Raw genomic sequence first — 24,331 nt, 5'->3', positions numbered from 1 at the left:
CTGTTGTAGCCCACTAGGTTTCCTGGTGGCTGTACCCAGCAGGACTGCATGGGAGATTGATTAGACCACGGCCCTGAGTACTAGGTGTTTGTAAGGGTCTAACTAGCTCCACCCTTGGCATTGTTATAAATAGCCCTTTGGAATAAAGCTCTGGGCTGGTGGATAAGGATCCAGGCCCACCTGAGACTATCCTGTGTTCTCTCTCTGTTTCTGTCCACTCTATGTCTAACTAAGTATCTTATCCCTCATTCCTCAGAGTTCCTGGGGTAAATAATTGTGAGGGCTAGTCCCCACAATTCATTTACATTCTTTTGCTCTATTGGAGAAATGTTCATTCCTTAGGAGCAGCCTACTGAAACCCACCATGGTCAAACTGAATGCCCCTTCTGTGGTCATGGTAAAGCAGCATCCTAGTTCCTCCTCCTGTGAGGCTGGGACAGCCATCTTCTCATCCTATCTCAGTGACCACAGGAAGTTTGGTCACAGCACATAATAAGTGCCTAAACCATTGCCCACAGCCCCGGGACCTCGAAGGCCCAAGGCTGATGTCTAGTTCAGTTAGCTTTTTAAGGAAGCAGAGGTTTTGGCAGAGGATGGTCCATCCGGTGTCACAGACGCTGTTGTTGTAGCTCAGGTCAAGCTTCTGCAGCTCGGCTAAGTGGCCTGTCCGCATGGCTGAGGCTGGAAAATAAAATCACTCTAAATAGAAGGATGCTCTCTCCTTTGGCTGTTCCCCATTTCCAGTAATGCACCTCTTCTGAGATTAGTAGCAATTGATAACTTACTTTTAGCTAGTGGTCTCATTTGGGGCATCAGAAAGTATTTTAGTGAGAAACTTTATCTCCATGATTTCCATATACACCTTGAAAATAGACTCACTCCCTTTTCTAGACCCCAACTGGAAGAATTTCATTTTTGCATTAGTTTAAGGTCTTTGCTACACTGGACTCCCTGCCCTACTGCAGATATTTCCTAATTAAATGCACAGGCTAATGGCTCACTGGCTTTGATTAAGGACCATTTGGTGCACAGCCATCTTGCTGTTAAATGCTGACTAGTTATTCATTGGTTTGTAATTCTATCTAACTATTCATCCAACAATTATTTGACTGAGTACATTTATTTTGGAGGTGCTGGGAGTTGAGCCTGGGGTCTCAAACATGCCAGGTAAGTACTCCACTACTGAGTTGTATCACCATCCCTAACAGTAAGTCCAATGTACAAACTGTTCTGTTCACATTAGAGACTTCTGGTACACAAGACAGTTTTCTCTTTGAATAGCCTTTATCATATTGTGGCCTAAGGGAAGATGATGCTTCTGCAACAGGAAGTAGGCAAGTTACCCAAGGCAAATGGCACCTGCATGCCTCTTCAGCTGAACCAGGAGAGGGTTAGGAAGAAGAAATAAATGATGCAGAATCTTAGAGTAAAGGATCTTGGGAGTCTTCTCACCCTCTGACAGTCTCTATTGACGGCCACCACGGCCTGTCCTCCGCTCCATGCTCTTTCGGCCCATCATGAAGCTGATCTCATGGAAGGAAGCCCTTTTGGGGACCCCGGTCTACCCACCCCCACCACCTTGGTCAGCTCATCTCGAGGAATACTTGTGGCTCCAGAAATCAGGGAGCTGATAGCAGAGTAGTGATGGGGTTCCCAAAGCTAGATGGGAGACACCAGGCTTTCCATTGCTCCCAGATGGAGGTGAACACCAGGACTGTAATTCCAGGGCATATTGGGCTAAGGTACATTGCCTGGACTCTGATAACTTAAATTATTGCTTATTTAATTCTCTTTCCATACTTCTAAACTGCCCTAGGGCAAGTATCAGGTTTGTGCTACAGTACCTCTTTAAGCCTTCTCATGTCTTTTTTTTTTTTTTTGACACAGAAAGAATGAACTTCACTCAAAGCCTTCAGCAAGCTTATATCTGTAATAATTGATACTCAGTTCAATTATGTTGACAAGCTGTTTTCTTTCTCTTTCTTCCCTCCCTCCCTTCCTTCCTTCCTTTTCTTTCTTTCTTTCTTTCTTTCTTTCTTTCTTTCTTTCTTTCTTTCTTTCTTTCTTTCTTTCCTTTTTTTGACAGGGTCTCTCTGTGTAGCCCTGGCTGTCCTGGAACTCACTATGTAGACCAGGCTGGCCTTGAACCCGGAGTTCCACCTACTTCTGTTTCCCAAGTGCTGGAATTAAAGGTGTGTGCCACCACCACCTGGTATGTTTTTTCTTTATTTTATGTAATTTTTATGTACTTAACTTTAAAAAATATATTTGTATATGAGTGTATGTGTCTATGTGGGGCTACCACACCTAACCGCAGGTGCCCCTGCAAGCTATGGATCCCCCAGTGTGGGCACTGGGAACCACACACAGGTCCCCTGCAAGAGCATTATGCATTCTTAGTTGTGAGATATCGCCCCAGTTCACTGTCATTATTTTTTTTTTATATGATTAACTTATTTTGAGATGCCAGGGATTGAATCTAGGATCCAGTGCATGCTAGGCAAGAGCTTTACTACTGAGATACAGCCTCAGACCCTTACCCCTTTCTTATTTAATAAGGCCCAAAGCATTTTGGAGTCAATTTTGGGGAAAATTAATAGTACCACATAGTTAGGGCACAGTTAGTGCAAGTAGACTGCAGAGGATGGACTCTGCGATGGGAGGTTGGAGCAGAGTTCCCTCCTCACCACCTTCTTATCTTCAGAAACACTCTCCCCGGTCATTCGGCTTCAGAATTACATTACTTGGTTTAACCAGATTTTTTTTTTAGCTGATAACTGGGGAAAAAGGAAGCTGCACAGGCCTAGGTCCCTCAGCCCCAGGTCTGCCACCTGGTCCCTCAGCCCCAGGTCCGCCACCTGTCCCTCAGCCCAGGTCCATCACCTGGTCCCTCAGCCCAGGTCCATCACCTGGTCCCTCAGTCCCAGGTCCATCACCTGGTCCCTCAGCCCCAGGTCTGGTCCCTGAGCCCCAGGTCCGCCACCTGGTCCCTCAGCCCCAGGTCCATCACCTGGTCCTCAGCCCCAGGTTATCACCTGTCCCTCAGCCCCAGTCCACACCTGGTCCCTGAGCCCCAATCACCTGGTCCCTCAGCCCACATCACCTGGTCCCTCAGCCCCAGCCCATCACCTGGTCCCTCAGCCCCAGGTCCATCACCTGGTCCCTGAGCCCCAGATCCATCACCTGGTCCCTCAGCCCCAGGTCCATCACCTGGTCCCTGAGCCCCAGATCCATCACCTGGTCCCTCAGCCCCAGGTCCATCACCTGGTCCCTCAGCCCCAGATTCACCACCTGGTCCCTCAGCCCCAGATTCATCACCTGGTCCCTCAGCCCCAGGTCCGCCACCTGGTCCCTCAGCCCCAGATTCACCACCTGGTCCCTCAGCCCCAGGTCCATCACCTGGTCCCTCAGCCCCAGGTCCATCACCTGGTCCCTCAGCCCCAGGTCCATCACTTGGTCCCTCAGCCCCAGGTCCATCACTTGGTCCCTCAGCCCCAGATCCGCCACCTGGTCCCTCAGCCCCAGGTCCGCCACCTGGTCCCTGAGCCCCAGGTCTGCCACCTGGTCCCTGCTTTGTGCCAAGACTGTCCTGGGAGGGATTAATACAAACCCAGGAGAACCAGGTCTTCTGTCACCAGAGCACAGCTGCTCAGCCTCAGCACTCGGAGAGACCTTGACAGCTTCAGTGTTTGAAGAAGGAGCTCCAGGTTCCCCCCAACACACTTGTTCCAAGAAAGGTTGAGTCTTTCCAGGGCAGGGAGGTGAACAGAGGCTTCAGCTAAAATTGTAATGATAAGAGCATTAGTAACTTGGATCCCATGGGAGACCACGAGAGCCAGAGCTGTCTATGAATATGCCTAGGGCTGAAAAGGTTGTACTTGGGACCCTACTGGCAACATTAAGAAAGCTAGACTTAGTTAAATGGGATTCCCCATTAGCTGGGATTTCTTTTATTTCTTTTGTACTTAATAAGGAGAAAGGGCTAAGGAGCCCAGAAAGCTGGTCAGAGTTTTCAGAGTACACCTGGATTGGTACCTATGCCAATGTTTGGTCCCAATGTTGGAAATTCAGAGATGGGGCCAAGCTTCTCTAAGACTCAAGCTGTATTTGTGTTTATTTCATGTAATTACCCAGTCAAAGTGTGGTGGTTTGAATGAGGAAGGTCCCCATAAGCTCATATATTCAAATGCTTGGTTCCCGGTTGGTGGAACTGTTTGGGAAGGACTAGGAGGCATGCCCTGTGGAAGGAGGTGTGTCATCGTGGGTGGGCTTTGAGGTTTCAAAAGCCCACACCAAGCCCAGTTTCTCTCCCTCTGCCTCCTGCTTGTGAATCAGATGCAAGCTCTCAGCTACTGCCCTAGCACCATGACTACCTCCTGCTGCTGCCATGCTCCTCACCATGATGGTCATGGACTCACCCGCTGAACCTTAAGCAAGCCCCAAATTAAATGCTTCCTTATATACGTCGCCTTGGTCGCAGTGTCTCTTCACAGAAATAGAAAAGTAATGAAGACACAAGGAAAGGAACTAACACATTTTGGATGGAGTTTTTAAATTAATTCTCAGATGGCTCCTAAGTTAAAGTTAATCATGACAACTCATCCCCAAGCATAATAAGCTTTTTTTTAACTGTCTGATTTCTTTATAAAGTATTCAAGAGGAAATCCCGCCCACTCATGGCACATAGGTCTATAATAAAGAAAAGTCAAATGTTCCAGTTGTCTTATAAAAGTGATGTAGAATGTATATCAGCTTGACTGGTAGACTTGTGTCCATAATGTGCTTGTGTGTAATAGTTGCCTTGTTCTCTACTGGCTGCACAGCTGCAGTGGAGGGGCTGTCTCTGGAGACCTGCCACTTCCTCAACATTTTTTTCTAAAGCAATATAGACTTTTCTTAATAGGAGGTATATTTATGAAACATCATATTGTTCCCAAAACTACTGTATTCTGTAATTTTTCCACATGAACATTAAGCAGCAGAATGTCTGTTTTGTGGGCCTAATTACTTGGTGAATTACAGTCTCCATTGAGAAGTCTGTTACCTACTTACAATAACTAAATGTAGAGAATGTCGAAAATGTGCTTTAGGGAGGGACATTAGACAACCATACAAATAAGTACATGAATTAGATCTTAGTCTTGAGACAGGTACTTGCTGTACAGCCCAGGCTGGCCTCCATTCTGTGATCCTCCTGCCTCAGCTTCTGGGGTATTGGTGTTACAGGCAGGCACCACACATTTTGCCTTAATTATAAATTTTGACAAAGGCTACAAAGAGGCTCCTAATTTAGCTGGTGACTGTGTTAAGGATCAATAGTCACACCTAGACCTGAAAATTGTGTGGGAACTACCAGGAAAGAGCAGAGGCTAGAAGCTGAATGTTCCAGAGATCAGAACCGGAGCAGCTGAGAACTCAGAGATGCTGAAGAGTCAGCAGGAATCTGCCTGAGGCTGGGTCCAAGAGGTAGAGGGCTGCTGGGCCAGCTCACCAGGCCCTTTTCGGTCACATTCAGGAACATGGGCTTTACCTGAGCTACTACAGGAACTGTCCTGGCCATTCTAAAACTGAGGAAACCCTATTTGCTTTTAAATGAAATTTACAGATTCTGCAATAATATAAACAACTAACATTTGTTGAGCATTGTGAGCCAGGCAGCTTTCCCAGAACTGTCTATGTATTAAAGCCACTTGTTTTTTACAACCCTGTGATGTCCATGCAGTTGCCAAGGTTTTCTATTTTACAGATGAGGAAGTAAAAACGCTGAGATCTCAGGGACCTGCCACAAGATCCAGAGCCAGATCTGACTGCCGGTGTGTCGTCAGATGAACTGAACACTCCCCACAGAGTGATTGTAACCAACTTTAAGGCACTCATAGACCCATCAAACACATCATAGACATTCTGTAGACATTCCAAGGCCCCATGCTAAAATCATCAAGTCTGAAAGGTTTACAGCCTGGCACAGGGCTGGCAGAAGTCCACAGAAAAGACCAAGTATGTGGGGCTGAAAGGAGAGCAAGGGTTCTCCAAATACAGACTTCTTTAAGTGGTTTTATTAATAGTTACTAGAAAATAACCTTATCATTAATAGGGTACATTTATTTCCTTTAATTATGGACCTGTCTGCTCCATGGCACAATTTTAAAGGATTTTTTAACTGTCATAATATGTAAAAGAGGATCAAAAGCAGGACTGTTTCCACTGTCATCCAAGAATCACCATGGAGACACACCTCAGGGTGTGCCTATGAGCGTGTTTCCAGAGATGTTAAGACACTCCCAGGCGCATCCATCTCTCTGCCCCTCAGTGTGGCTGTCACGTGACCATGCCCCGGCACTGTATCTCAAACTGTGCACAAAACAGACGGTTTTCCCCTTAAGCTGCTTTCACCAGGCATTTTGTCCCAACTTCGAGTAAAGTGACTAGCCATGTGCACACTTACAATGAGTGTATTAGGTTTCTTGTTGTTTTAAATTTTTATTTGGAGAACAATCTGTATCTTCTTTAGTGGTTGATGCCAGAGAATATACCTTGTTTCTAGGGAATGTGGTGGGGTTTTGTTTTGTTTTGAATTGCTCTTTTAAATCTTGAATCAGGACAACACTTTAAAGACATTAATAATTAAACAATCTCTGAGACTGGTAATATGTCCTCAGGAGCCAAGACCAGTCTAGTCAGTCAGTCAGATTTCCGCTGCTGTAACAAAAGGCCTCCGAAGGCTGGGCATGGTCGTGCCTGCCTATAATGCCATCATGCGGGAGGATTGGGTGGAGAAGGGAGATTCTGAGGCCAGCTTGAGTTACATAGTGTGACCTTGTGTCAAGGACGAGACAAAACAGCCCAAGGGAAGCAAAGAAGCAAAGATTTGGCTCCATGACTTCAGGCTCTGATGACACAAAACGTCTTGCTGAGGACAGAGTGGTGGAGGAGAGCTGCTCGCCTCAAGACAGCCAAGAAACAGGAGAAAGCAGCGGAACCGGGGTGCTCCAGGATGCCTTCTCCTGACGGAACCACAGCTCCTACAGATCCCAGCACTTCCGAAAAACAGCCCACTCAACTCTGAGTCTGTCATGGTTGACACACTGATGAGGTAAGACACAACCCAGTCGCCCCAGGATACCACTCCAGTGCCTACACTACTTGTATTAATAATATGAATTATGACATCTACCAGTTTCCTTCTGTGAGTCTGGAATTCCTGAGAGGATATTTGCATGACTGAACCTCAATGAAACCCTTGCTTGCAGGTTCAGATGAGTTCTACTAGAACACGTCACACACGTCACAATTCATTGCTGGAGTAGTTAAGTGTGCCCTGTGCAGCTCCACTAAGAGAGAACTCTTGTACTTGGTTCCCTGGGGCTTTTTCCTCACAAACATTTTCCTATTCTGGTTTTATTTTGTGTCCTTTCCCTGTAATAAATCTTTGCTATGAGTACAGCTATATACTGAGACTTGAGTCTTCTTAGGAATCAATGAAATTGGAATACTGCTGGGGACACCAGTACTGTATGCACAAAGTGCTGGTTTACCTGAGTGGTATGTTTGGGGATATTCCACAATATCCCTTCACCTCTAAGCACCTCCTTCCACTTGCCAGCCGTGATGGGAAGAAATTCCAAATCTGGTAGACCCTTGATGTAGGCTAGGATAGAGGCATGGCCTTCAGGAGTCCTAACACAGCATAGGTGCTGTGGGGAATGAATGCTGAGTGGTCAGCTAGACTCAGACACTAATAATTGTGATGATATATTGTATACCCTGTTATTACTCCTAGCCACTTCTGGAGTCACATGACCATGCATGCACTGTCAGCAGTCAGGCAAAATGTTTAGTCACTTCAGGGCCTATGTCCTACATTATCTGTGCACGACGTAGTCACGTAATCTGCACACAGCATAATCATGTACTCTATGCACATGCATGGCATCACTACATAAGCCCATATACGCATGTGCAAGGTGACCTATAAAAGCAGGCTCTACCCGGTCCCTCTCACCAGAGGTAGCACATACCTCTCTCCCTCTCCCTCTCTTCTCCCCCCTCCCCCTGCACCTTTCTTTTAGGTAGGCCTACCCACCTCTACCCTTTCCCTTCCCTGAAAAAAAAAATCTTATAGTGGGTTCCATTGCACCTCATGTTTTCTCATGCCCGGTAAATAACACCAACAAATAAACAGCATACCCTAATAAAATTTGCCTGAAAATCAGAGGACAGAGCCAGCCACTAGATTAAACATAGAGGCCAGGCAGTGGTGGCACACACCTTTAATCTTAGCACTCATGAGGCAGAGCTCCGTCTGGATCTTTGTGAGTTCAAAGCCACTCTAGACTACATGAGATTGATTCAGTCTAGGACAGAAACAGAGGCAGGCAGTGGTGGCACACACCTTTAATCCCAGCACTAGGAAGGAAGTACTATGGCTGGGCCGAGAAAGGTATATAAGGTGTGAGGAGACAGGAACTAGAGCCCCTTTCTGATGAGAACTCAAGCCTTTTTCAGCTAAAGGCCTTTTTGACTGGAGCCCTTTCAGCTAGAAAGCTTTCTGGCTGAAGCCCCTGTAGATGTAACCAACCGTCTTATTAAATAAGAAACAGAACCAATGCAAAGAAGAAAGCCACGAGATCAGAGCTAAGAGCCTTACCCTGCAGCTAGCCTCTTCAGCCAAGAGACCTCTCTGAAAGAGACCTACTTCCTGTCTGTTTGTCTTTATATAGTCTCTCTGTTCTCACTTCTCATTGGTTGTAAACCCAAACAGATGACTGCCTCGTCACTGCCTGTATGTACAGCCCTCCAGGTCTTCTATGGTATTGAAATTAAAGGTGTGTGTCTCCAATGCTGGCTGCATCCTTGACCACACAGAGATCTACCTAGCTCTTCTACCAAGTGCTGAGATTAAAGGCGTGCACCACGAACACCCAGCTCTGCTATGGCTTGCTATTAGCTCTGACCCCCAAGTAACTTTATTTATTAACATACAAATAAAATCACACTTCAGTACAAATAAAATACCACCATAAGCCCCTTTTTGGCTGGACCCCTTTTGGCTGAGGACTCAGAGACATTAAGTCAGAGGATTCGTGGAGTTGGTGAGGTGACAAGTAGCTGTGGCTTGTTCTTTTGTCTCTCTGACCTTTCAGCATTTACCCCAATATCTGGCTCCGGGATTTTTATTAAAAGATAGTTTAGCAATTTGTGTTTCAAACACTATCTCTTTGCATCAGACTCACAGCATCCTCAATTCCCGTTCCCTCTCAGCAAAATTACAAGTTACTGGACACAGACTTCCAGAGTTGGCTTCATATAACGTAAAGCAAAATGCTATTCGGAGCTTAGGCTGTAGCTTGGTTGGTAGAGTGCTTGCCTAACACACACAAAGTCCTGGGTTTGACCCTCAGTGCCACACAAACTGAGCATACTAGTGCATGCCTGAACTCCCAGGCCTGGGAGGCAGAGGCAGGAGGACCAGAAGAAGTTCAAAGTCACTGTCAGCTAAATAGCAAGTTCAAGGCTAGCCTGGGCTTTATGAGATCCTGTCTCAAAAACTAATAAAAATAAAATAAATGCCACGGTCATTCATACAACTTTTAAGATCACTTTTAAGAGAATATATTTCCTGAAAAAAAAAACAACAACAAATAAACAAACAACCAATTAGTCTTTAGTGACTAGTCCTTTTCTTGGAATGAAATTCATGGTGTATATATGTGTGTGTGGGTATCCCTCAGGTCATTGCCTGGTGCATGCTGGGAGCTAGGAAGCTCTCTTACCAAGGGCTGTGAAAGTCTCACTTTCCAAAGCACAACCATTGATCAGTAATGACTTCAGTGCCGGCAAAAATCGGAGCCTGCTGAGTAGGTTTTCGGAAGAGCAGCCCACCTTTCTGTTGGATGACAAATCCAGTTCTTGAAGGTTTGAGAGTAAAGGGATCACCTGAGCTGTGGAAATATCAACCATGACATGTATGAGGCACTGCTTCACAGAGTCACAGGAACGTCTGGCTCCCACGGTCTTCCTAGCATGGCTTCTACAGAACTCATCTGTACGGCACTACCCTCCCTGAGACCCCCACACAGACTCTACCACAGGCAAATCAGCCTCTCTCCAGGTTGCTCTTCGGGCTTCTCTGTTCCCGAGCCTCTCTGTGGACTAGAACGTAAAAGCAAAAGTTTAGGAGACTGAGTTCTAATCCTAGAACTGTGCAACTAGCTGGACCTGGTGGTTCAAACCTATAATCTTGGAATTCTGAGGAAAGGGGGGATTGGTTGTTCAAAGCCCACCTGATTAGCTTAGTGAAATCTTGTCTCAAAATAAAAGGCATAGAAGAGGAGGACTGGAGGTAGAGCCCAGTGGTAGAGTAGTTGCTGGTGTAAGTAGGCCCAAACCCCATGACCACAAAAACTATCGGTAGCTAACCCTGTATGAGATCAGCACCAGCCAGCTCCTCTGGAGCTTGGTTTCATAATCATAAGACACCTGCGTCACAAGAGAATTAGAGAAATAAAGGCTTGCTCCTAATAGATTCCTTTAGTGCTGGCACACATTAATGTCTGACATAGTCGTTCTCTTCTCAGAATGTCCAATGCCAGTAAAGACAAGTCACCAGAGCACGTGCCTGCCGGTGACAGCATTGGAGAGGGGACCTAAGGAGCCTGCTGAGCCGAAAGGAGCTGCAGGGAATCATGGAGTTGCCCTGGTCCTGTTGCCTTGAGAGGCATGCGTCATAGGTTTTTCAGATTATAGTCCATGGATTCTGGGGCACTGTGAGCCTTTCAGTTCCCGAGAAACCGAGGCACTCCCTCAGGCAGAGAAACACTCAGGCCACCTCGTGATTCCCTATATGTTCCATCAGGTAACTCTGGCCTAGTAAGTATGTGCTGGAGCTACACGTAGCCAGAGTCTACTATCTTCCTGCTACTCGCCTGCTTCGAGGCCTCTCTGGAGCACTTACCAACATAGGAAGCATTATCCTAGGAGACCTGTGGAGCTGGCTTATCTCGTGGAGCCTTCCAGGGCCACCCAGGCACCTCTCAGTCACTGTCATATCTGTAGTGGTTTGAATGAGGATGTCCCCCCCCAGGCTTAGATGTTTGAACACCTGGTTCCCAGTTGGTGGTGCTGTTTGGGGAGGTTTAGGGGGCGTGGCCTTGCAGAAAGTATGCCAATAGAGGTAGGCTTTGAGGGTTTAAAGACTCTACACCATTTTGAGTTTTCTCTCTGCTTGTGTTTGAGGTTCCAGATGTGCACCCCAGCTTTCTGCTCCTCCAGCCACGCCTGCCACTTGCTGCCATGCCCCTGCTCCACTACCATGGACTCACTCTTAAACCCATGAAATCACAAGCCCAAGTACTCTTCCTTCTATAAGTTGTCTTTGTCGTGGTGTTTTCTCACAGCAACAGAAAAGAATAACTGTTACTCATCTTTCTCTCAGCACCCATGACTGCACACTCTTTTCTTGCTTACATATTTGTTTTCTTCCCTCACTGAAGGTGAGCACTGTGTGTGGGAGACTACCTCATCCCCAGAGTGGGGACCAGTATCTGAAACATCAAGACACAAAAGTGTATATGAGAGAGGGGGTATGGGAAAAGAAAGAAAAGGAAGAGAAAGTCAGACTCGTAGTCCCAGTTGGGGTAACCATTCCCTGGAATCCTCCTCAGCAATTCACATTTCACCACATACTGCGGATAGGTTTTGTTTTATTCCTGCCCTAGAAGACTGATGCTCTGTCTGAATTTCCATGGGCCATGGTACAGAGCCTCACAATTGGAAGATTAATCAGCAGTTACTAGCTAAATAAGCAGTAATTCTTTGAAGTTATTTGCAGTGATAAATAAGTGTTCAATTATTTAGCATCATAAGGTAGAAAATGGGATGCATGTTGTGGGGAACCCATGAAATCCTGAGTGAATATGTACAGTGGACACAAGAGCAGCCATGTCAGGGACCCCAATGCCTCAATCCCACAGGAACGGCAAGGCCTTCCCTGGTCCAAGTATGGATGCTGACAGTGTTTGCAGAAAGTTTCCTCCTTGTGATGACTGTTGCCTGAGACTGCTCCCTACAGAGACTCCCTAGATTAGTTAATCCCTCCTCTCTCAAATGTGTGTAATAAACATCCTCCTCTGTCAGATGTATGTAATAAACATCTTCCTCTGTCAGATGTATGTAATAAACAGCCTCCTCTCTCAGATGTATGTAATAAACAGCCTCCTCTCTCAGATGTATGTAATAAACACCCTCCTTATTCAGATATGTGTAATAAATAAACATCCTCTTCTCTCGGATGTATGTAATAAACAGCCTCCTCACTCAGATATGTGTAATAAACATTCTCCTCACTCAAATGTCTATAATAAGACCACCTCTTTATTCAGCTGTATATAATAAGCTCCCTCCTCTCTCAGCTGTATGCAATAAAACCCCTTCCTCATTCAGTGGTATATAATAAATGCACTGAATTTCCAGGCTGTCAGTGTGTCTTCATCAAAGCACATGGCCCACCTGCTGTCAGCCTTTCTGTGTTTCTGTCTGCCATTCTTCATCCCCAACACCCCAGTCACACCAAGTCCAAAGCCATGCAGATCACAGCATCACAGCAGCATCTCACTTCCTTTTTTTAAAATCAAGCAGCAGAAGAACAATGCCATTTGCTGCGGTTCTTACATGATCATCAGCTGCCCGGGAGACTCTCCCATGTCCTAGACAAGGGGGCTTATTCCCGCGCTGTGCCAGCAGTTAACAGTGAAACCCCTCTAGCACATTCTCACCCCTGAGAGCAGCAATGTGAGATGTGACATTCAGTGTTGAGCTGTGCCACAGCGATCTGGTAGCCAGGTAACTCAGTAGTGTCCCCTCAGCCCGTGACAGAAGGGATAAGGCTCTCGAACAGTGCTCTGTGGAGAGTGAAAAGGACTTTCCACTTAAAGCCTTCATGAACACTTTGAACTTTTCACACTTCCAGATTGAGGGACAAGAGTCTGAGGAATAATTCAGCAGACCCCGAAGGTGGTTGTTAGACCTGGAATTTTATTTTTACCATTTTCCTTCCCCAAAGTGTATTTTAAAATCTATATTATTATTATTATTATTATTATTATTATTATTATTATTATTATTATTTGTCATCCATTTGCATATTAAGCATGCCCTTAGTGGGAGACGGGAGTATGCGGGTACCTACACTTGAGCAATGGAGAGATTCAGGATCAGATCCACTCCTACCTTGGAAGTTGCCCTCTACCTGAACAAAGAAAGAGCAAAGGCTCAAAGGCCACAGGATGCCAGGTATGTCTGAGGCCGGTGAGGCCTGAGTGGAGTCCAGTGAGACGAGGATCGCGGAACAAAGGCAGAGAGAAGGTCTCGCTATGGGAAAGTGCACTTCCGTATTACAGGTAACAACCACAGAACTACATTGACGGTAGGAAAATAACTACTGCTCTTTGAAGTTGTGATGCCCACCCATTATGCACCACCAATGGCTGCTTTTCAGTAACTGCCTTTTCTTTAGTGTCTTGACGCTGTCATTTAAAAGCCACATTTTGGTGTTCTCTCTACAGACCTGTACATAATCAAGGTTGTGACACTAAGACACTTGTTTCTAAAAGGCGAGAGAAATTCAAATTTTTCTCCTTCAATTACCGATTCTTAGATTCTTTAACATTTACTGGGTGGTCAGCGCACACACAACTCTGATGACCTGGTCAGTGAATTCAAGCATCCATCTCAACTCGCTAACTTCCCAGACGTTTCCACAGGTTCTGCTCCACGGGGTGCACTTACTCAGTGATTCCACATCATGGGCTGTGAGTGAGCGCTGGTGAAGATCTAGGACTTCTAGATGCTCCAGCAAAGCCAGCTGAGCGGGCACTTCTTCAAAGCCTCCGCCCAGCTCCTTGTTGCCGGAAAGATCCAGTGTCCTCAGTACATCCAAGGATGCAAAGGTACCATCTGCAAAGCAGGTTCCAACCCCTCCTGAAATCCATACTGTGAGGCAGTGGGCAGGCGAGTGGGGAGGGAGAGGAGCAGAGCCAAAGTGGGGGGAGTAACTGCAGAGTCCCTGCCGACTGGGCCTCAGCAGACCCAACAGAGACTTCACAAGCCCTCTCTCTAAGATCCAATTGGCTGCCACTAGTTCTTGTCTGAATCTCTGAGGACACTTGCCTATTCCACCAACTACACTTGAGTGTTGACCTTAGATTTATTTCCTCAGGCTGCCAGTTAGAAGAACACTGAAGGCTCTGAAAGTCACAGGGGAAAACGGTGTCATTCCCTATAAGGAGGCCACTCTACACAGAGAGCAAGCGTTCCCATGGATACCACTAGAGCCATTATTATTACTTTATCAGTATCAATACCTTCTGGGCACTGAGCACAATAAAGCTGATGTCTTCAACAGCGATAATAAGCCTACCCAGTGTCCAGCTCATACCTTAGATTTGCTGGCCTTTCAGAGCTAGTCAGTTGAAAAGCTTGTCTGTTCTGTGGTGTTCAACCTTGAGCCTTCCAGCATGTAGGAGTCCTGGCACTGAGACATCCCAGCCTCTTCGCCTCTTTTCACTTTTGATTTGAGATATTTTCATTAAGTTGCCAGGGCTGGACTTGACCTTGTAACCTAACATCCTCAGGTCTACACTACCAAGCCTGACTTAAGAGGGTCCTTTTATTTTGTTTTGTGTTTTTCTGTTTCTTTTTTGTAATAATAAAGTCTAAGTTTACTGTGAACGATTTCAAAAATAAATAAGGCTAGCATGCACTAAGGCCCTGGTTCAGTTCCCAGAACTGAAGCAAATAAAGAACAAATAAATAAAACAATGAATATTTAAGTTCATATGTTCTAATAGATTTTAAATAACATCTATGCTATATGATACATTTAAATTTTTTTCATTTTTCTATTGTGTATGAGTGTCTATGGGTGTGAGTGTGTGTGTGTGTGTGTGTGTGTGTGTGTGTGTGGGTGAGTGGGTGTGAGTGCCAAGTTATATATACGGAGATCAGAGAACAACCTTAAGGAGTTGGTTCTCTCTTTCTACCATGGTCCTGGGAACCAAATTCGGGCAGCAGACGTGGGTGTTTTTACCCAGTGAGTTGCCTCGCCGACCCTGACATATAATAAGTTTTATACTTTACATGCATAATCTTAAACTTAACAATCGTTAACTCACCCAGTATTCTGACACTCTTTGGGGATAATCCACAGGAATGCAACTTCAATACCTTCAGGCCTGAGGTGCATTTTAATCCTTGTGCTATGACGTCTAGACTACTGCCAATGTTCCTGTTAATGGAAAGGTCAAATACTTCGAGTCTCTGCAGCTTAGGTAGCAAGTGTCCTGAAAGGGAATAAATCCAAACAGAAAGAGTGTCCATGTGGAAGCCAGAGGTTAGCCCGAGGTCTACTGCAGCTCCCTGTGCCCTGGGGACAAAAAGCACCTGCGGGCAGTCCCAGCAGCTAATCACAGGCATCTTTCCTACATTTTTCTGGGAAGAACTCTTATGAATTCCACTTACCCACAAACTCCGCATCCTGTGACGTGAGGGCGCAGTCCGCAAGTTCAAGTGTTTGAATCTTGCTCCCTTTTCGGAATGTACGGAGAACCTGAGGCAACTTTCCTCCCACGTTGCTGTTCCAGGATAAACTCAGTTCTTCAAGTGCAGGTGTCATTTCAAGAGCGGCTCCTAAGTGCCAAATATCCCATAATTCAGAGGGCGCTGACTCAAAAAGGCAGAGACGGTCATTCACAACCAGGACCGCCAGTAATTAGGGAATATGGAAGCTGAGGCGGGTACTGTGTTTGCTGATGAGGAGCAAGGAGAAGAAAGGGACCCGGGTCCTGCCCCTAACAACCGAGTGAGCGCCTCCATGTGCAAGCACAGCATTCTAGTCCTTCCAAAGTTCAGGAAGCCTGTTCCGGGGGAACCACAGCTGTAAACAATTGACTCAGAGGCAGCGTCTTTGCCAGGCTGTTCTCTGGAAGTCAGGATCTATTGCGCGCAACCCGTCTGCTCCCTTCACCCACTCTCCCTGGCATCAGACTGGGCACAGGTAGAGGAGAGGCAAGCCGGAAACCTAACACCACAGCGGTAGAGCTCACTTGGACACCAAGACTGTAACGTGCACTGAACATTAGAAAGAAAAGAAGCAGAGCTAGGTGGCCAGGCAGCAGCCACAGCCACAGCCAGGGGGCTCAGAGGAGAGGGGGAAACTTCGCTCCTTCTTGCCTGGAACCATTTCATAGAGAAAACCACTGAGGCGGGACAGCAACCAATCAGAGGTGTGGGAGTCTTGAAATCCTCCCAAGGGACTAACAAGAAAAGACATTTGGCACTCATTTTGTTAACACAAATCTCTGAAGATAAGGGAATGACCAAAATATTTTATCAAAATAGAAAAAAGTAAATAAAGCAGCAAACATTTTAGTAAAGCATTTGGGTAAGTAGTATGAGTTTGCACAAATGTTATCCTTTTTTTCCCAGCGTATATTTAACTTAATTAAGGCTCTAGTTCCAGCTAAACCAAGTTTTAGTTTTTTAAAAAACTTACTTTGATCAATTTTTTAAGGTGGGTTAGAAAAATAAAGGAGGTAAGTATTATTTTGGAATTTAAAAACAGATTAACTGCTATCTACTCCAGTTCTTCCTTTTTATAGATGAGATTGTGAGACCCAGAGTGAGCTAGCATTACAATAGCCCGGTAAAAGCCATGCAGTCGGAGTCTGGTCCGTTTTGTTCCGTCCTTATCCACAATCTGGGGTGCAAGGCACGGAAGTGCCCAGCCATGCTCTTGACCCTCCGCACATGCAGAGACAACACCGACTGCTTGCCCCTGAGGGGTCAGGACGACAAGATACTTCAAGGGAAGCCCTGTTTTCTGTTTCTATTTCTAAGTTTTCGATCTGTGTGTTTAAATGCGTGTATGCTCTTGTGTGCGCATGTGCGTGCATGTGCACATACATGGGAAGCCATAGAATGACCTTTGGTGTGCTTCAAGTGCCTCTATCTTCCTTGGGGTTTTTGGTTTGTTTGTTTGCTTGCTTGCTTGCTTGTTTTGTTTATGAAAAGAGGTCTCTCACTTGCTCGCTGGAGCTTGCTGAGCTGGCTGGCTAGCAGGCTTCAGGGATCTGCCTGTCTCTGTCTCCATGGCACTGTGATTCTAAGCCTATGCCGCCACATTCAGCTTCCATGGGTTCTGAAGTTCAAACTCGGGTCCTCATGTTTGCAAGACAAGCTTTTTATGAACGTAGCCACTTTCCCAGCCCCTGTTCTTTTATTGTTTTTCAAGTTGTCGTGCAGAGAGAAGTCCCATCTTAGGGGAGGCGTCACCTTACCCAGAGTTTGAACATCCTCAGTGGTGAGTCCGCAGCCACGCAGCCTGAGGACTCTCAGCTTGCTGGCCAGATGCATTTACTCAGTGAACAAGTGGAGTGTCCCGCTGACAAAGTCATTCCAGGAAATGTCCAGTTCCTCCAGGTCTGAGAGGAAAGGCAGCAAAACAGCTCAAGTGGGCAGAAGAAAATGCAGATCTGTGTGTGTGACTTGTGATTTGTAATGATCAGAACTCAGTGCCCATGTGCTCGGGATGTAATTTTGGATAATATGAAAATGCAGGGGGCAGGCATGTTGACATTCAGCAAATCAGGGATCTCTTGCTTGCAACTGAGGAAATTGTTCCATTTATATTCCCCATTTCTTGGGATATTTTCTATTTTTTTGCCAGAAAGGGAAAAAAAATTGCACTCTATAAACACAGTGATATCTACACACAACTGTATAGAACTTTCTGTGTTATTGTTGACCGCTGAGGTAGAAATGGCAACTCTGTTTCTGCTCCACTACTACAGCTGTTACTGGTGTGTGAATACTGCTCTTTATGTTGCTAAGCCCTCTGACACGCATCCCCTGGCTCTATCAGACCCTCAGACTGGAAGCTGGAGAATGTGCCGGGGCCAGGTCAGCAGAGAAAAGGATTGTCTGCATGTTTTTGTAGTTGGCTTTTTCTTTTTCAACCAGCTACCAAATCATGACACAGAGACTTCTTATTAGTTATGAATGCTTGGCCTTATCTTAGCTCTTATTTTACTCTGTTTCTCTTTATCTATGTTTTGCCTCGGGGCTTTTACCTTTCTTTCCTTCTGCACATCTTACTTCCACTGCTTCTTGTGTCTGGCTGGCTGGCGGCTGCCTGGCTTCTGGACCCTGGTGTGTCCCTCTTTTTCTCCCTTATTCTCCTTTTCTTCTCTATTGTTTTTTTCTAGATTTCTCCTCCTACTTGTCTCTGCCCACCAACCCCACCTATCCCTCTCCTGCCCAACTATTGGCTGTTCAGCTTTTTAGTTGATCAGTCAGGTGCCTTAGGCAGGCAAGGTGAAACAGCAACACATCTTTACATAATTAAACAAATGCAGCATAAACAAATGTAACACATCTTTGCTTAGTTAAAATAATATTCCACAACACATTTTCTTTATTATCTTGATCACCCAGCCATCACTACCTTCTATTTATTGATTACTATTAATTTTGAGACAGAGTTTCCCTATGCAGCCCTGGCTGGCCTGGGATTTGCCAGGTATCACAGAGATGCACTTGCCTCTGCCTCCAGTATGCTGGGATTAAAGGCCTGCCCCTCACCATGCTCAGTGCTAGCTTATGTTGTTGTTTTTACTCTTTGGAGGGGCCTACCACCCAGCTCCTAATTAAATCACACATGGAGGCTTATTCTTAATTATAAATGCCTTGTCTTAGCTTGGCTTATTTCTAGCCAGCTTTTTTTAACTTAAATTATCCCATCTATCTTTTGCCTCTGGGCTTTTCCTTTTCTATTCCTGTATATCTTTCTTTGTTTCTCCATTGCTGGTTGTGTAGCTGGGTGGCTGGCCCCTGATGTCCTCTTCCTTCTCTGGCTTCTTCTTCTCTCCTTTAAGATTTCTCCTTTGATTTATTCTCTCAGCCTGCCAGCCCTGCCCATCTTTTCTCCTTCTCACTATTGGCCATTCAGTTCTTCATTAGACCATCAGGTGTTTTAGACAGGCACAGTAACACAGCTTCATAGAGTTAAACAGATGCAACATAAACAAAAGTAACACACCTTAAAATAATATTCTATGGGTTTGGAGATTTAGCTCAGTGGTAGAGCACAGCACAAGGCCCTGGGTTTGGTCCTCAGCTCTGGAGGAAAAAAATATTCTACAACAACCTTATACCTAAATGGCCAGTGATGCGAGATTTTGTGGATTCAACCTTCTCTGAGGATCTATCACAGCGTGTTAAAGAGCAAAGTTACCCTCTGTGGAAAATTCTCAAAGGACATCTTCATCTTCAGGAAGAGCAAGACTTGAGGGTGGAGATGGCCTAGTGGAGGAGGCAAGGCACGCATGAATGCTGCAAGTCTGTCTGAGCATCTCAAGGACAGCCCAGGATGCAATGCACTGGGCTTTTGTAGTTTCGGGTCAAGAGAATCTGGAGTTACCAGTTCTGAAATGACAGCTCCAGCAAAAACCTCTTTCTTCTAGCAGATGCAAAGCACTTCAGCCATTGATCCTGTTCATCATGACCAAACTTTATACAGGATCAAACCACTGAATTCTAAGGCAAAATCAGCAGCTCCAGCAAAAACCTCTTTCTTCTAGCAGATTCAAAGCACTTCAGCCATTGATCCTGTTCATCATGACCAAACTTTATACAGGATCAAACCACTGAATTCTAAGGCAAAATCAGCAACAAAAATAGAGGAAAAGAAAAATCTTGCTTTTCAGACACCAAACGCTGAGTTGGCTGCTGCTGACTGCTTTCGTTCCAGTTTTTGTTTGAACTCATAAAGGAAGTTGGGCCTCCTTCCTGGTGACAACTTCATGAAGAAAATACAACTGCTGTACTCAAAACACAGGCCAGTGGTAAAAACCAGCTTCCATCAGAGTCCCCTGAGGACTGGCTGAGGCATGGGTCCTAGAACAGCCTCCATCAGAGTCCCCGGAGGGCTGGCTAAGACATAGGACCTAAGGCTCAAAGAGCCCAGTTCTGTAGGTTTGGGTCGGTAGGTTTGGCTGCCTTCCCAGAACTGCTCAAGCGGTTCTGATCCTTAGGTGATGGCTTATAGTTCCCACTAAGAGTCCTATCCCAGGGCTGCGGGCATGGCTCAGTGGGTAAAGACACTTGCCCACTCGACCTGAAGACTTGAGTTTGATCTCAAAGTCCTGTGCTATATAGAGAGGGAAATGACTGTCTCAAGTGTCTTCTGACCAATACATGAGATATGTCATGCACATCAAATGATTAGTGTAACTTAAAAACATTTTTTTAAAGAACCCTGTCCCATAATGGCATCGATTTTAATTTAAATTAATTTTAAGTAATTAAAATAATGTTATAGTCTAAATATCTGTGTTTTCTCCCCTCCTCCATGCACACATTGAAAGCTAATCCCTACTAAGAGGTAGGATCTTGGGCTGGAGAGTTAAGAGCCCTGCTGCTCTTCCAGAGGGCCCAAGCTCAATTCTCAGCACCCCTGTGATGGCTCACAGCCATCTGTAACTCCAATTCCAGGGGTCCAATGCCCTCTTCTGCCACTGATAGCACACAATGCACAGACACAGATGCAGGCAAAACACCCATACATGTAAAATAATAAAACAAAAAAATTTAAAAAGAGAAGAACAGTATCCTCATCACATAATTAATTCATGAAGGTGGAGCCCTCGTGAGCATAATTAGTGGCTATGGTGGTTTGAATGGGTGCCTATAAGTCTTGGCATTTGAATCCTTGGCCATTTGTTAGCAGCCCTGTTTGGGGAGGCTCAGGCAGTGTGGCGTGGATGAAGGAAGTGTGTCCCTGGGGCAGGCTTTGAGGTTTCAAAGGCCATGCTCTGTTTCCAGCACACTCTGCTTCCTGTTTGTAATTGGAGATGTGCACTCTTGGCGGCTGCTCCAGCCTGCATGTCTCCCTACTGCCTGCTACCTCACTCCAAAGTTAAGGACTCTAACCTTTGGAGCCATAAGCCTAAAACAAACTCATCTCCCTATAACTAGCTTTGGTCAGTGTTTTATCACAGCAAGAGAAAAGTAACTTCCAAAACGAGCTAGCTTGAAGGAGCTTGCCCAGTCCACTCTGACAGGATACCACTAGAATACACCTGTGGAGTATGAGTGTGCTTAGACCTCACTAGAGTAAGTCATATTAATCTTGCACTTCCTAGATTCCAGCCAGACTGTTTCACTATTGCAGCCCACGTACGTTAAGACCAAGTTGAGGACAGTAGTTGTTTTGCTTTATTCTTTGGTGCTGTGGGATGTCTTTCTGTATGCCGTGAATATGTGTTGTTCTCATTGGTTAATAAAAAGCTGACAGGCCAGTAGCTGGGCAGGAAGTTAGGCAGGAAACCCAAACTGAGAATGCTGGGAAGGAAAAGGGCAGAGTAGATGCAGCGATGAGAATGCCACACTGAAGAAAGGTACCAAGCCATGTGGCTAAACATAGATAAGAATTAGGTGTTAATTTAAGTGTAAGAGCTAGTCAGTACTAAGCCTGAGCTACCAGCTAAGCATTTTTAAGTAATATTAAGTCTCCAAATCAATTATTTTGGAAGCTGCTGCTGGGTATTTGGGAATTACTGGCAGAACAGAAACTACTGTCTACACTTTGGCTCTTTGAGGGCCCACCACCCAGCTCCCAAACAATCACACGGAGACTTATTACACTTACAAATGCCCAGCCTTAGCTTGGCTTGTTTCTATCCAGCTTTTTTTTAAGTTAAATTATCCCATCTACTTTTTGCCACTGGGTTTTTCCCTTTCTTTATTTCTATATATCTTTTCTTTCCTTCTTACTCCATATCTGGCTGTGTGGCTAGCCCCTGGCATTCTCCTCTCCTCCTTTTCTCTCTTCTCCTTCTCCTTCTCCTCCTCCTCCTTATTCTTCTTCTTTTTCTTCTCCTTCTTCTCTTTTTTCCTTCTATTTATTCTCTCTGTCTTGCAGCCCCTTCCTAGCTCTTTATTAGACCATCAGGTATTTTAAACAGGCACAGTAACACAGCTTCACAGAGATAAACAAATGTAACATAAAAAAATTGCAACACAGCTTTGCATCATTAAACAAATATTCCACAGCATAAACAAATAAATGTAACACATCCTCAACTAATATCCCACAAGAGAGGACACCAAATTCAGGTGCAGTTTTGGCATCTCTCATTGGCAGACACACACACAGTCTCATCGGGGGCTTATTTTAAGGTATCTGAGAAGCAGAATACAAGAGTGGCACGGGAGGAGGGTTCCTGACACCCCTAGGCATGCTATGACAGCAAACGTGGTTACTTTTGTTTGTACAAGAGGTAAGCAGTGGTTGCTGGGAGTAATGCTTTTTGTCACTCAACAAGGCAATACCCTTAACTTCTCTGCATCTGGTGAGTTGATCATTTTGGGGAACAGATTTATCTCAAAGAGCAAGAAGTAATCACTACATAGGTAAAATTGCTCTGGAAGAAAAGAAATGAATTGATCTCCTCAGCTCAACTCACATCTGAGAAGCTTTAGGAAGGACCTTTATTATTTTTTTTTTATTTTTTTCAAAAGGGAACCACCCACAGAAAGCTTTTATTTGTTCAAAGATCTCAATACCTTTAGCCATATGTTTTCTCCAGGTCCCGAGTTCCTCCAGTCCCGCCCAGCCCTGAGGTCTCTCAGCCACTTATAAAATAATTATTCAAAGACTTAATATTATTTACAAACTTGTGTGGCCTATGGCTTTAGCCACTTGCCATCTAGCTCCTTCATCTTAATCAACCCATTTCTATTAATCTATATGTTGCCACGTGGCCATGGCGTTACCCATCTGCTGACACCTTGTTGCTCTTCCAGCAGCTGGCTGGCGACTCTCTGTCTCTGCCTTTCTTCTTTCCTGTTTCTCTCCTTGGATTTCCCGCCTGCCTCTAAGCTGCCTCACCATAGGCCAAAGCAGCTTATTTATTAACCAACAGGAACAACATATATTCACAGCGTACAGAAAGCCATCCCCCAGCAAACATCTTTTGCAGTAAAACAAGAAACAACCCCAACAACTTCAGTACTTTCAAAACCAACCAACCAACCTTGATTCTCATTAGAATATAAGGTGGTTTGTTTTGTTTTGTTTCACAATAGTGAGTTAATGGATCCCAGGCTGGCTTGAAACTCCCTGGATAGCCAAAGATGACCTTGAACTTCTCCTTTTCCGCCACCTCCCAAGAGCTGAACTACAGGTGCGTGCAGAGCTAGGGTGGAAACCAGGGCTTCGAGAAAGCTAGGTAAATGCTCTCTTAACTAAGCTATATCCCAGCCCTTGGCATGAGTTTGTTTAGCTTTTCTAAATAATAAACAGTGTGTTTTGCTTGCTTTCTGAGACCACGTGAGAGACCTCAGTGTGCCATCGTGGGTTCACTATGTGAGAGACCTCAGTGTGCCACGTGGGTCAGTGGAGTGGGGGGGGGGGGGGGGGGGGGTCACTATGTGAGAGGCCTCAGTGTGCCACGTGGGTCACTATGTGAGAGACCTCAGTGTGCCACGTGGGTCACTATGTGAGAGAGCCTCAGTGTGCCACGTGGGTCACTATGTGAGAGACCTCAGTGTGCCACGTGGGTCACTATGTGAGAGACCTCAGTGTGCCACGTGGGTCACTATGTGAGAGGCCTCAGTGTGCCACGTGGGTCACTATGTGAGAGACCTCAGTGTGCCACGTGGGTCACTATGTGAGAGGCCTCAGTGTGCCACGTGGGTCACTATGTGAGAGACCTCAGTGTGCCACGTGGGTCACTATGTGAGAGACCTCAGTGTGCCACGTGGGTCACTATGTGAGAGGCCTCAGTGTGCCATGTGGGTCACTATGTGAGAGACCTCAGTGTGCCACGTGGATCACTATGTGTGTTTTGACTGTTCTTGATATGAAGGCCTTACATCCTCATACAAGGCAGCGTCATACAGACCTGCTTCCTTCGCAGCTGCAGCTGTTAATCCGCAGGTGTTGAAGTCTAGACACCTGTCCGCAGCCTTCCTGCACGGCTTCTTCAGGAACCAGTCACTTTCTTTCATACTGGATTTCCGTTCCATTTCTAAACCAAGAGGCATAGCTATGTAAAACCCAAAGAACTTGCTTTTGACAACAGTTAAAAATATAAACAATCATGATCCAGCGTGGAAAGAGATGGGTACCAGCCCTGAGTTCGTTCCCTTAGGAAACCTCCCAAGGTGAGATGCTGACCTGGGACAATCATTGGCCCTGTTCCTGCTCCCAGGTGTTCAGATATGCACTGAGAGCCTGAGGCAGTCAGTGGACTTCCTCTCCTGGCCAGCCCGG

The 24,331-nt window shown here is 45.6% G+C and overlaps 1 protein-coding gene across 1 annotated transcript; it reads right to left on the bottom strand.

Annotated features, from left to right (window-relative positions):
• Positions 1–331: 331 nt before the first annotated feature.
• Lrrc31 (leucine rich repeat containing 31) lies at positions 332–24,102 on the bottom strand. Its single transcript, XM_028872694.1, is given in 10 exon segments — positions 332–396; positions 399–451; positions 453–681; positions 3,611–3,778; positions 9,774–9,941; positions 13,786–13,953; positions 15,171–15,338; positions 15,517–15,684; positions 17,334–17,477; positions 23,961–24,102. Coding segments are annotated over 10 exon segments (1,473 nt in total).
• Between the last annotated feature and the right edge of the window lie 229 nt (positions 24,103–24,331).

The sequence above is a fragment of the Peromyscus leucopus genome, chromosome 6 (assembly GCF_004664715.2).
Source record: "Peromyscus leucopus breed LL Stock chromosome 6, UCI_PerLeu_2.1, whole genome shotgun sequence".
Classification (NCBI taxonomy): domain Eukaryota; kingdom Metazoa; phylum Chordata; class Mammalia; order Rodentia; family Cricetidae; genus Peromyscus; species Peromyscus leucopus.
This window is presented reverse-complemented; position numbering and strand designations above follow the sequence as displayed.